General features: G+C 39.3%; 1 protein-coding gene across 5 annotated transcripts in view; it reads right to left on the reverse strand.

The window, feature by feature from the left end:
* LOC125430957 (amyloid beta precursor protein) overlaps window positions 1-12109 on the reverse strand; it is a 178678-nt gene that overhangs the window by 31904 nt on the left and 134665 nt on the right. For 4 of the 5 annotated variants that reach the window (XM_048493358.1, XM_048493361.1, XM_048493360.1 and 1 more), the window contains 2 exons: window positions 10804-10878; window positions 8114-8272 (listed from right to left, as the gene is read on the reverse strand). In XM_048493358.1, coding sequence (XP_048349315.1) covers window positions 8114-8272; window positions 10804-10878 — 234 coding nt within the window. The remainder of the gene's footprint in view (window positions 1-8113; window positions 8273-10803; window positions 10879-12109) is intronic. The other variant, XM_048493359.1, reaches the window with a different exon arrangement.

Consider the following 12109-nt stretch of genomic DNA (forward strand, 5'->3'; position numbering starts at 1 on the left):
ACAGTCCAAACTATACAAAAAAATTACTCATGAACAACAGCAGGGGCTGTTTGAGCTGTTTAAAATAATTTCTATGCCATCAAAAAGAAAAAAGTTGACAAAATAATATTTTCACTGATTTTGAGTTCTTTCAGAAGACAAATTAATATTTTCAGTTTGAATTTTTTTGTATAAATGTAGTTAGTTATTTAATTATGAATGCTGAAAGCTACCCTAAATTACTGAATAACAATTGACAAATTATTAGCCACTATCACCTCCAACTCAACATTTCAAAACCATCTCTTTATAAGGAGACTACTACATTATGCAATTCAGAGAACAATAACCTTAGTTTAAGTGATTAGTTTTAGTTAGCAGGTTTATTTAATTATGGGAAGGGCAACAATTTCATGGTTCACTATACAGAAGAAGTGGAAGTGTAACGAATACATCCATCCATCCATGTAATTAACTGTAGGCAGCACAGGCTGATAAACAGCAAAATTCACACAATTTACCTTCACAGAATCTTAATTCTTTCAGACTATACTCTAAATTCAACAGTGATATATTTTCCCTAGAATATGCAACTGTTTATGCAGCTATACACAATCTTTAATAAGATAATGGAAGGTTTATATGTCTTTTAGAAGTGCAGTATATACCTAAGTTCATGACTTCCTTCTTTCTGACACCATAATACCTTTTCCTTCTGATTAATGTTGTGCTATTGTGATTTGGATGTAACACTTTCAGGTCACTGCTAGCATAGCTGTAGGAATGCGCAAATTGTTGGTTAGATCAGTAATTTCATTTTTACTGCATGCCAATTAACTGAAACTACTGCTCCAAAATGTGGCAGTTTGTATTAAAACTGGCAAAGCGCTTACTAATCAGAGTTTTTCACTAGTATAGTGTATGATGTTCCTAAATGTGGCCAACATCCCATTTTAGGGCAAGGTCTTGGAGACAGTTGTGGTGGCTCAACTGCAGATATATTTCAACAAAACTGATTTTCTGGACCCATGTCAATCTAGTCATGGAACAGAAAAGACCTCAGTTTCTCCGACAGATTACCTGTACTAGGAGAAAGAAAGAGCGAATGCCACCCTGTTGATTCTTCTGGATCTCTCGATGGCTTTCGATACCACAAACCATAATATCTTGCTGGACCAGCTCCGGGGATTGGGGCTGGGGGCACTGTACTACAGTAGTTCTCCTCCAATTTCTGGGATCAGTTCCAGAAGACAGTATTGGAAGACAGCTGCACTGTCCTATTTTTCCCAAAATGGCATATTTGTGACTTGCTAAACGGGCAAGTGTTTTCAGAAACGCTGTTCTGCAACAGGTGCCGAGGGAACGGCCGGGCAGGAAGCGCTTCTGCTCTGGCTGCACTTGCGTTTCTCTTTTATTTCCGGTTCACATCTGCATAGCCACACAGGCGCATAGGGTCGTATCGGGGTCTCGTGGGATGTCAGCATGGCATGGGGGTTCATGTATATATTCCTGCAAGGTACACAGGAATGGATGGCCAACACCAAAAAAACCCACCACGCCTCCATGCAAAGGCCCCACGGCCCAGCCAATTTGTATGATGTCCATGGGACGTGAACACCCCAGGGCAGCTGCATTTCCATTTACGCCAACTGCACTCCGCTGTTTTCAGCCTGTGCAGAATCCACCTTAGTGAAGGTCATCAGAGGATTTGGAGTTGGGTGTCACCATTATGCGAATGACACTTAGCTCTATGTCTCCATTTCATCAGAGTCAGGAGAAGTGCTCAATGTGCTGGGCCATTGCCTGGAAGCAGTTGTTGGCTGGATGAGGGCCATTAAACTGATGCTGAATCCAGATAAGATAGAGGTTCTCTGAGTTTTGGATTCCTGAATCCATGAGATTCAGGGCCACCTAGTTTTGGATGAGGTTGTGTTGCCCCAGAAAGATGCGACAAGAGACCTAGGAATGCTCCTGGATCTTCTCTGTCCCTTGAAGTACAGATAGTGGTGGTGGCCAGGAGGGCTTTCCAGCAGCTCCAGCAGATTCACCAGCTCCATCTGTTTTTGGACAAAGGAGACGTGGCCAGTGTTACATGTTCTGACTAGATTACTGTAATGTGCTCTACATGGAGCTGCCCTTGAAGACAATCTGGAAGCTGGAACTAGTGCAGCATGCTGCAGCTAGGCTGCTTGCTGGTACATCTGGCCAGATGCACATCACATCAGTTCTCAAGGAACTGCACTGGCTCCCAACTCACTTCTGGGCCCAATTCAAAGTGTTGATGTTAACATATAAAGCCTTAAATCGACTGGGCCCTGCTTACCTAATTGTATGTCTATGCCCATATGTACCAGCCCAGGCACTGAGGTCACAGGGGGAAACTCTTGTGTTATCTCTCCACCAAGATATTGGGGGGGAGGGCATAGGAGGGCTTTCTGTGTGTCCCAGCTTTGGAACTGTCTCCCCTCAGAGGTTCACCAGGTACCTACACTTCATGGGTTTAGCCACCAGGTGAAGACATTCCTCTTCATCCAAGCATTTGGTTAGTCTCCATGGATGGCCATCTGTGATGCTGCTAGTTGAGGGTAGGGTTGGGATTTTAACTTTTGTTTGTTGTAGCGTTTTAATGGGAATGTTTTAATGTTGTAGTCACCTAGAGATCTTGCATATAAACAAGGTATAAGTTTTTAAAAATAGAAAATAAAAATAAACCATTCAAAAAGTCCAATTATCCTCGCATTCAGCATCTTTCCTACATTGGTCTGGCTTCCATGCCCTATGAGGAGCAGCTTAGGGAGCTAAGTATGTTTAGTCTAGATAAGAGACGGTAAAGGGGTGACATGACAGTCTTACTTAAATATTTGAAGGGAGCAAGATGGAGCAAGCTTGTTTTCTGCTGCTGCTGCAGAGACTAGGACAAGGAGTAATGGATTCAAGATGCAGGAAAAGAGATTCCACCTAAATATTAGGAAGAACTTCTTGACAGTAAGGCCTGTTCAACAGTGGAATACAGTGCCTTGGAGGATGATGGAGTCTCCGTCTTTGGAGATTTTTAAACAGAGGTTGGATAGCCATCTGTCAAGGGTGCTTTGATGGTGTATTCATGCATGGCAGGGGATTGGACTTGATGGTCCTTCTGGTCTCTTCCAACTCTATGATTCTATGAATCTTATTCTTTATGACTTCATTCAGTTCACTATTTCTTGATCATACTGACTCAAGTTAAAACACTGACTTAGTTGACAAGAAGAGCAGGATGTAATCACTTGGGAACACAAATGTACTCTGCTAAAATAAAGCACCAGAACAGATTGCCAGAAGGGCTAAAAACATATACCGTATATACTCGTGTATAAGTCAACCCGAATATAAGTTGAGGCACCAAATTTTACCACAAAAAACTGGGAAAACTTATTGACTCGCGTATAAGTCGAGGGTGGGAAATGCAGCAGCTACTGGTAAATTTCAAAAATAAAAATAGATTCCAATAAAATTACATTAATTGAGGCATCAGTAGGTTAAATGTTTTCAAATATTTATTTCAAAGAAAAACAGTAAACTAGCTCTGTAAGTGGAAAAGAGGGTCAACAAGAACAATATGGTACCAACAATAACTTTAAAAGTACAAAAACCTTAGCTTTTTTTGTAAGGAAGGGTTTTAAACAATGGATCTTACAATAAAAACTGGAATGAACATGCCTGTTCACTGTGACTCAAAACTACCCTGCTTTTTAAAAGAATAGTACATTATTTTTAGTGTACATATTTTTAAAATTGCACATGGCAGGTGTCATTCACACAACCTGTCAGGGGAGGAATGTCTATGTTAGCAGTACCAACATTTCAGAGTATCTTCAGGAGACCCTCCTGATGATACCACCCAGGTTTGGTGAAGTTTGGTTCAGGGGGTCCAAAGCTATGGACCCTCAAAAGGGTAGCCCATCTACTATTAGCTTCCATTGGAAACAATGGGGGATGAGAGAACCCACTTTGGGATCCATAACTTTGGACCCCCGAAATCAAACATCACCAAACCTGGCTGGTATCAGCAAGAGATTATCCTGATGATACCACCCAGGTTTAGTAAAGTCTGGTTCAAGGGGTCCAAAGTTATGGACCCTCAAAATGTAGCCCCATCAGCACACAAAAATGTGCTGAAAAACTCGACTTATACACGAGTATATACGGTACCTCAAATTAGATTTGGTTGACCCTTTGGTTTCACCATTCCTTCTGGAACCATGGATTTAAAGAGACTGCAGTTGCAGAAAGGTCTGGTATTCTATAAAACTGAGGACCTGGAAAAGTGCCTTTCTGTAGCCAGTATTTCAAAGCCCACTACAGAAAAAGTCAGAATGCAAGATTCGATATTCTTCCACATCCCATCTTCCAGTCCTCTTTAAACACCATAAGCAACAATAATAATCACCTGTTAACACAGAGGTATGTCCACATGAGGACAATTGGATTGTGGTGTAAGTCTACATTTTTGGCCACCAAAACAATTCTGACATTGTCCTGTTACATTGATATCTTTATCAGGGTTTTGTGTAACCACTGTTATTATTAAAACTGTTCTGTTGTGTAAGTGGGGTCTTATCATTAAGTCAATGTCAGGAGGCTGCCTGTCCTGGCTGCTCTTGTCAAGTTTCCCATATGGGATGTGGACTCTTCTCTCAAAGACTGCTTGTACTTGATAGCTTTTTGGTTTCACTTTCAGGCTAATCTGCTCATTAGACACCTGCTGCCTTTTGCACTTTAAAGTGTTGGGGAATATACACTGTTTTGGTCTGGTGAAGGCTGTGCCATCTCCTTCCACTGAGACTGGGAACTGGCACCGAGGGGTGGTGTTGTGTGACATGGAAGGGGCACAATGGAAATTGCTTTGGTACTTAATTTTTAGTTCTGGCAATGGAAGTCTAAATGCTTCATTCTGATGTTGTTTTCAATAAAGAAAATCATTTGAACATGAAGTCTTGTTATTGAACAGTCCAGGGGCATGACAGTCAGTCTACATGCAGATTCAGAAATATCTGTTGATTCTTTTTATTATACTATTAGAATAATTAACTTGGCCCACATCAAATGATGGTAGTTTAACAGAGCTCTTCTGGTGCTTATCAAAGATTGATCAGGCAATCATTGAGGAGTGGATGATTGGAAAGCTTGGTTACAGTATTACACTTAAATGAACAACCCTTCATGTTTCTGGACTGCATTAAAAATTTGTACCATGTGTTAAACTGTATTTCTGTTCTTTCTATATAAGCAATGGATGGTGATGCTGAACAACAGTCACTTGTAAAACTGAATTGTATCCAGAACGTTTCATTTTTATGTTTTCTATTTTTCTCTCTGTAGACATGGTTTTGCAAAATGAAAATGTATTATCAAAATCAATGTTTCCTCCTGAATAAATTGCTCTTTATCAATTTCACAAGAAATTTGAGCAATTCAACTAGAGGGAGTATTTTTTAAAACTTCTACTCACTTGGTAAGTACTAATTGAATCCTTCCTATTTTGAAGACAAAGAAAGAAACCCCAGTTGCACCAAGAATTTCTATCCTCATAGAGCTTTCGGAAAAACAAGTCATTATTTGGGAAAAGTACTTCCTGATATCAAGCAGCAAATTCTAGCAGATTGGCATGTGGAGGAAGACTTCACCTCAGTTTTCGAATGAGACTGGGGCTTGGAAAAGCAACCCCCTCAAAAACTACAAAACATGGCACCCTCCCTCCAGCTTATAGGAACAGAAACGCTTAAGTATTATGTTGACTCAAAAAGCAAAATGATACGTTTTTGGTTCTCTAAAATGGGTTGGTAGAGATCAAATTTGGATATATAACAAAAGTAAGAACAATGACAGTCCTGTTGCTTGCTACCAGGCACAACCAGTTCAAGATCTGAGGGAAGCCACTTAGCACTGATTTGCTAGAATACATGCTATCAAGAAAAGTTGCTTTTTGATCCTCCACCCACCTAAAGACTGTCCCATTCTGAAACCAATGGATAATGGCATTTTCCACAAACATACTTGTACAAAACTTATTTTAAAGTTGTTTGTGGCAGAATATAAGATCTTGCAGGAATGATACATGCATTTTTGTATAACTTAGGTTAGGCTTTTCCATAAAAAAAGTTATAATGTTATGATCCTCCCATCATTTTCTCTTCATTTTTAAATTCATAAAATTGCCACTGGCATTATAAACTGCCATAGAGAGATGGTGTAATGCTTAGTCAAATAAAGTTGTACCCTACAATTAGCTGTTAGTATCGTAAAGCTTTAAGGGTCGATGAATACTTTATACTCCACTGCTACCAATACTTTTTCGACTGCTTTCAATAAGGCAGTAAACACTGTTGCCTAATATGGTTGATGTAGTTTGGCACACAATCCTCAATGTTGCAATTGGCATTCAGCTTTTGTTGACACAACGTATTCTCCTCATACACCTTCTACATTTTTGCTGGTTCTGTATGTCTTCTGAGGCTGAGTAGTGATTGCCCAAAGGTGAATGTGCCCAGATTTTGTACTTATTCTGTTGCTTTATATTAGTGTGAGTGAGAACTGCTCAATTCACTTTTTTTGGTTAACATTATAGGCATGAATCTGCCTATAGAATCTGTCATTCTTGGGTACAATTTAGTCTGAGTGTATGTTTTAGAAAGTAACATATCAAGAACAAAACTGGATCATGAGATATCGCAGTTACATCTCAAAGAAACAGAAATTAGTCGAAAGGGAAACAATACAAAGCAAGTTATTGTGTGGCACACACTGAATCTTGAACAGTATTCTTGCAACATCCCAGGTGTTCATAGAACACACTAACAAGTCCCAACTTTATGTTATTTATGAGGGCCAGCGTGATGTGGTAATAGTCTGCCTTTCTCAAAGGGTTCAAGCCAGACTACATATAGTGAGACACTACAATTAACAAAATGGGACATTCAGTAATCAATATATTAAAATTTGAGAACTACAGAACCACCAGAAATAACTGAAGCATAGCATAGGTATTCACATGATACATTAAGCGGTACAGAAATTACATAAATAGAATCCTACTTATGATGAGCTAAATTACATAAATTACATAAATGAGCTAAATTACATAAATAGAATCCTACTTATGATGAGCTAAACATAGCACTATAGACCAAAGTCCTTAAGCCAAACAAGTTCATAAAACTATTTTGTATGCCCTCTTGAAAAGTTCAGTTTTACACAGTTTGTGGAAGGCCAAGAGAATGGGAACTTTCCAGGCCCCCTCAGGTAGATCATTTCACAAGGTGATTTTGCCTTGCTGATTTTGCCCAATTACAGGATGGCACCTGCAGAGGCCCCTGATGACTAGAGTGAAGGTGTCATAGAGCATAGGGGGGCTTTGCATGTGATGGTCAATACCTTAAACAAAGTCAGTAACAGAAGGGCAACCAATAGAGCATCTGCAGAATGGGAATAATATGCATACTCTTTCTAGTTCCTGTCAACAGTAAAACATTGTGTAGCTGTTGGAATTTCTGTGTTGATTTTTGAGGAGAGGCCAATGAACAATGCATTACAGTAGTCTAGTCTTGATGTTACTGTGGCGTAGATTCAGGCGGCCAGGTTAGCCATATTAAGGTAAGAGGCCATCTTACTAACTAGTATGAGTTGGCAGAAAGTCTGTTTTCTAGCTGGATTCACTAGCTTCTCTGGTAATACAGCTCAATCCAGTGTGACCCTAAGGCAGTGGTGGCGAACCTTTGGCACTCCAGATGTTATGGACTACAATTCCCATCAGCCCCTGCCAGCATGGCCAATTGGCCATAGTGGCAGGGGCTGATGAGAATTGTAGTCCATAACATCTGGAGTGCCAAAGGTTCGCCACCACAGCCCTAAGGCTTTTAACTGCGCCAGCAAAGGTCAGTTGAACTCAAACAAAAGTGGGGATAACAATGTCACTTAAAACTCCCTCCTTCCCATTCAGCATTACCTTTGTCTTTTTAGGGCTTATTGTCAGTTTGTTCACTTTTAGCCAGTTAACCACAGCAGCCAATGAACCCAGAGTGATCTATTTCCTGATGATAACATGCACAGGATTGAGGTCCATGGCTACTCTTACTGCAATTTTGGTTACACTTACCCTGGGAGGAACAGACTGCAGGGCTGTCACATAGTTTTCTAAAGCAACACGCCGACGGTCATTCAGCATGGCTTCAACTCGTGCCATATGTGTCTCCACTAGCTGCTGTCTTTCATTCGCCGCTTGTTGCTCCAATGATTCTACTTTCTCTTGGAAATGCTGTTGCAAAAGAAAAGCAAGCAAATGAGAAGTAAATAAGCAAACATAAATTTGCTGTGAACATAAAAGGAACTATATTCAAGATGATTTCCTCTTGCACAGATTTAATTAAGAGTCTGTTGGCATTTTGTTTGTTTTTTGATTTAACCATATAGCGCCAATTTTCCTGTGGTCCTTTATCAAAGCATGTGAGAAACTGACTTTTCTGCTGACTGCTGAGGTTGTGCCAAAGGCATTAATGAAGACCTAATGTATCTTGTGCTTCACATTTTAAAAAAGTGTTTGGTGCTCACAGTATTATTTTTACAATATTTATTTTCATTTTTAAAAAATCTAACCCATATATCCTCTTCTCTCAGAAATTAGGGTGTCAGAAGAGTTGTTGAACATTTTCTGTCTGTAATCAGTTAACCTTAAAATTGCAGCCCAGATAGCCAACAGGAACATATCTACACTTCTAGCAATGGGTAAGGTGTTGAATATGCACGGTTCATATCCAGGGTCATTGGTGGTATAGTATTAAGAGTCAGTGATTAGTGTCAGATCCAGGTTCAAATCACCGCTCTACCACAGAAGCTTGCTGGGGGACCTTGACCAAGTTACACACTTAGCCTAACCTAACTCACAGGGTTGCTGTAAAGAGGAAATGGAGGAGAGAAAAATGATGTAAGCCACTTGGAGTTCCCAATGGGAAGTAAGTAGGGTATACATGAATTAGAAAAATAATCAATTATATGTTAACATCTATCACATTTTTATCTTGTCCTTACTTAAAGATTGTAGGGAGGTATACATGGTTCTTCTCTGACAGCTTCAGTACCATCTATCACGTAATTATTAGAATGACTGAACTGAGAACCCACAGAGCAAGCAACTGTGTGGAGACACCATTTTGTAACTTCTCTCTCTCCAAATATTCAGAGGATAAATCACATCAGCAGGGGGTTTGTATGATGGATCATAGTCTATAATCACAAATCTTTGAACTGTAAGGTGGAAAACAGGGGAGTTTGAACATAGAAGAGCTGACAGCAGCTGTGCATGCACACACCATGGAGTTACTGGATCAAGATTTTACTTTTTAAAAAGTACTTAAGAACATAAGAAAGAGCCTGCCGGATCAGACCAGAGTCCATCTAGTCCAGCACTCTGCTACTCGAAGTGGCCCACCAGGTGCCTTTGGGAGCTCACATGCAGGATGTGAAAGCAGTGGCCTACTTAAATGTGACTAAGCACACACTAATGCTAGAGAAATTTCTTATCCACAAACTATCTTCCAACTATTACAGTGATGCTAGAATGCCTCACTCATGGAACTGCAGAACCACATTTTGTGCCTAAGACAATAAGGCATATTTAAGCAAAACTTCCAGCTTCCAGCACTAAATCCTGCAAAACACTGTAGCAGCAATACTGCAGCAAGATATTGCCGCAACAATGCCATTCAATAGGAACACACTCTTTTCAAGGACAATCATCCTCATGAAAATACTTGTAATCTTAAAAAAAGCAGACTTCTGACATGTTTATTGTATAACTTTTTCTATAACTCTGACAGCTGTAAGTAAAGGTCTATAAGAATGGGCCTAAGGAACTACCAAAACTCTAAGTACTAAATATTGAGATAAATATGTAGTCATCAGCATTCTTGTGACATAATACTGATACTATAAGTTAACTGCTAGATAGTGGCTGTATTCAGACAGTCCCTTTAGCTTGTCTGCTTTTCCCTACTCACATGGTCTGCTGAAAACTAATTGCCATTTTGTGTAACGTTTAAGCTTGGTGCATAAACAAATTGTTTATTTTTGCCTGCACATCTCATTTGTGTGTAAAATCAAAATGCCATGTGTAGAAGTATGCATAACAGATTGCAGTTAGTTCTTAAGTAGGAGATTTTAAATCTCTGTATAGTGAATGGGGGAGGAGGAAGAACCAAACAAACCCAGTTGTCTGGTTTACTCATGATCAGAATGCGGAAAACATGTAAAGTAACAATGACTACTTTAAAGTGGTGATAATTCCCTGATGCAGACTTATAGCTGCTGTAAATAATGCTACAACACAGAATTCATACTGGAGCACTATCTGTCCTTTCCCTTTCTGCAACGCCCCCCCCCCTTTCAGCTAGAACCAACAGGTACCATCTATAGCTTGATGCTGTAGAAATACAACTATAAAAATCCAAAAATCCAGCCTGTGCTAAGGAGGAATGGTGAGCCCAAGAAGATATTGAGAAACAATGGTGCTAATGAGGGCACAGAGGTTAGAAAATCCAGTTTCCTGTTCACACAATCTTTCCAGAAGGGCTGTACCAAGCAGTTTAGGGAATATCACACAAATGCAGGGGAAACCTGGAAAGTGGATGTTTGCATGCCATCACTTGGATTTTTAAAAATCCAGTTTGGAAAGTAAGACAAAGCAAAATATCTGTGTGGAAGTAGCCAGTAATAATACTTCAGAATTCTCAAAATGCCCTAAAAAAGTTCCCACAGATTTTGTTTTATGTTACAGTCCTAATTATCCTTTACCTGGATGACAGCCTTTTTATCAGCCTTTGGTAAATTCTTTGCTTGGTGTTCTGCTTCCTCCCATTCCCTCATGACCTGCCCAAACAAACAGAAAATGAGGACATTTTATTATGATTATATGTTGCCTTGAGAAGCTCTCTTGGGAATGGGCAGAGGTTTAAAAAGTACAATGAATCTATAAAGTCTTTAAATTTGTTATATATTTTTATTGATTGTGATATGAAAAACTATTAGAAGTGGTGCGCTTAATCTCTTTTGCTGGATCATCACAACCTTGTGAAGTAGGCTAGACTGACAAAGCATCAATGGCTCAACTAAACTGAGCTAAGATTTGAAATTCACTTTCCATACCCACTGCTTTGCCATTACACACAATGTTAGTTGCTCTCTAAAATCTGAATCTAAAAATAAATCAAACTGCATATGTGCAGGTACTTAGAAAATAATTTGGATATGGTTCTAATGAACATATTGTACCACTGGAAGTGCTTTAATTCATTTTTCAGTTATGTAGATTTCACATTGAGATCTGAACTCACAATTACAAATAAGAAAAAAATGATGGGACTACTGAAACTTTTATCCTACCATAAACCTTATGAATTTTGCCTATGCAATTGTGTAATCTGTTCTGCGTTATAAAAGGTTCTGATACAACAGCCTTTGGAGCAGGCAAGGAATAAAAACGGGAAACAAAATAAAAACCTGATGTGGGTTATAGTGAACCAATCCTGCTACAAATCAAAGTTCAATAATTATCTCAAGCAAAGTTCCATGGAGACATAAATTAAGGAAAACTTCCACCTGCCCAAGAGTCTATACTATAGACTCTATAGTGTAAGACTAAACCTATGCCATCAATTCAGGAATTCTGTCAATGGTCCCTCACATCTACTTCTTCCCTAAATCATAGTGACTTATATTAAGTATTTAAGCAATGGTCTAAAATCCTTCTTTTGCCAGTCTTCACAATGACCCTAATATCCCTCTAACAGTTTTACTTTACAAATGCAGGGCCTACTGTTTTTGCAGGCTTTTTATAAGCGTAATCCTTCACCAAACAATGAATTTTTGTCTTGTAAACCTACCTTCAAATTTAAAATCAAAGGCATCTGGCTGATACACATTGTGGAAGCCAGATTTACTGCTAGGGTAATGTGGCTATATATCACTAGAGCAACTTTTCACAATCTGATCTCCTTAAACCTTTAAGAATGTATAAAGTGAGATTATAAAATCACAGTTCAAAGACTGGTCAGAGGATATGTAAATTTGCAGACCAGGAGTTCAACTCTGGTGCAGGGAT

This window comes from Sphaerodactylus townsendi, linkage group LG04 (assembly GCF_021028975.2).
Source record: "Sphaerodactylus townsendi isolate TG3544 linkage group LG04, MPM_Stown_v2.3, whole genome shotgun sequence".
Lineage (NCBI taxonomy): Eukaryota > Metazoa > Chordata > Lepidosauria > Squamata > Sphaerodactylidae > Sphaerodactylus > Sphaerodactylus townsendi.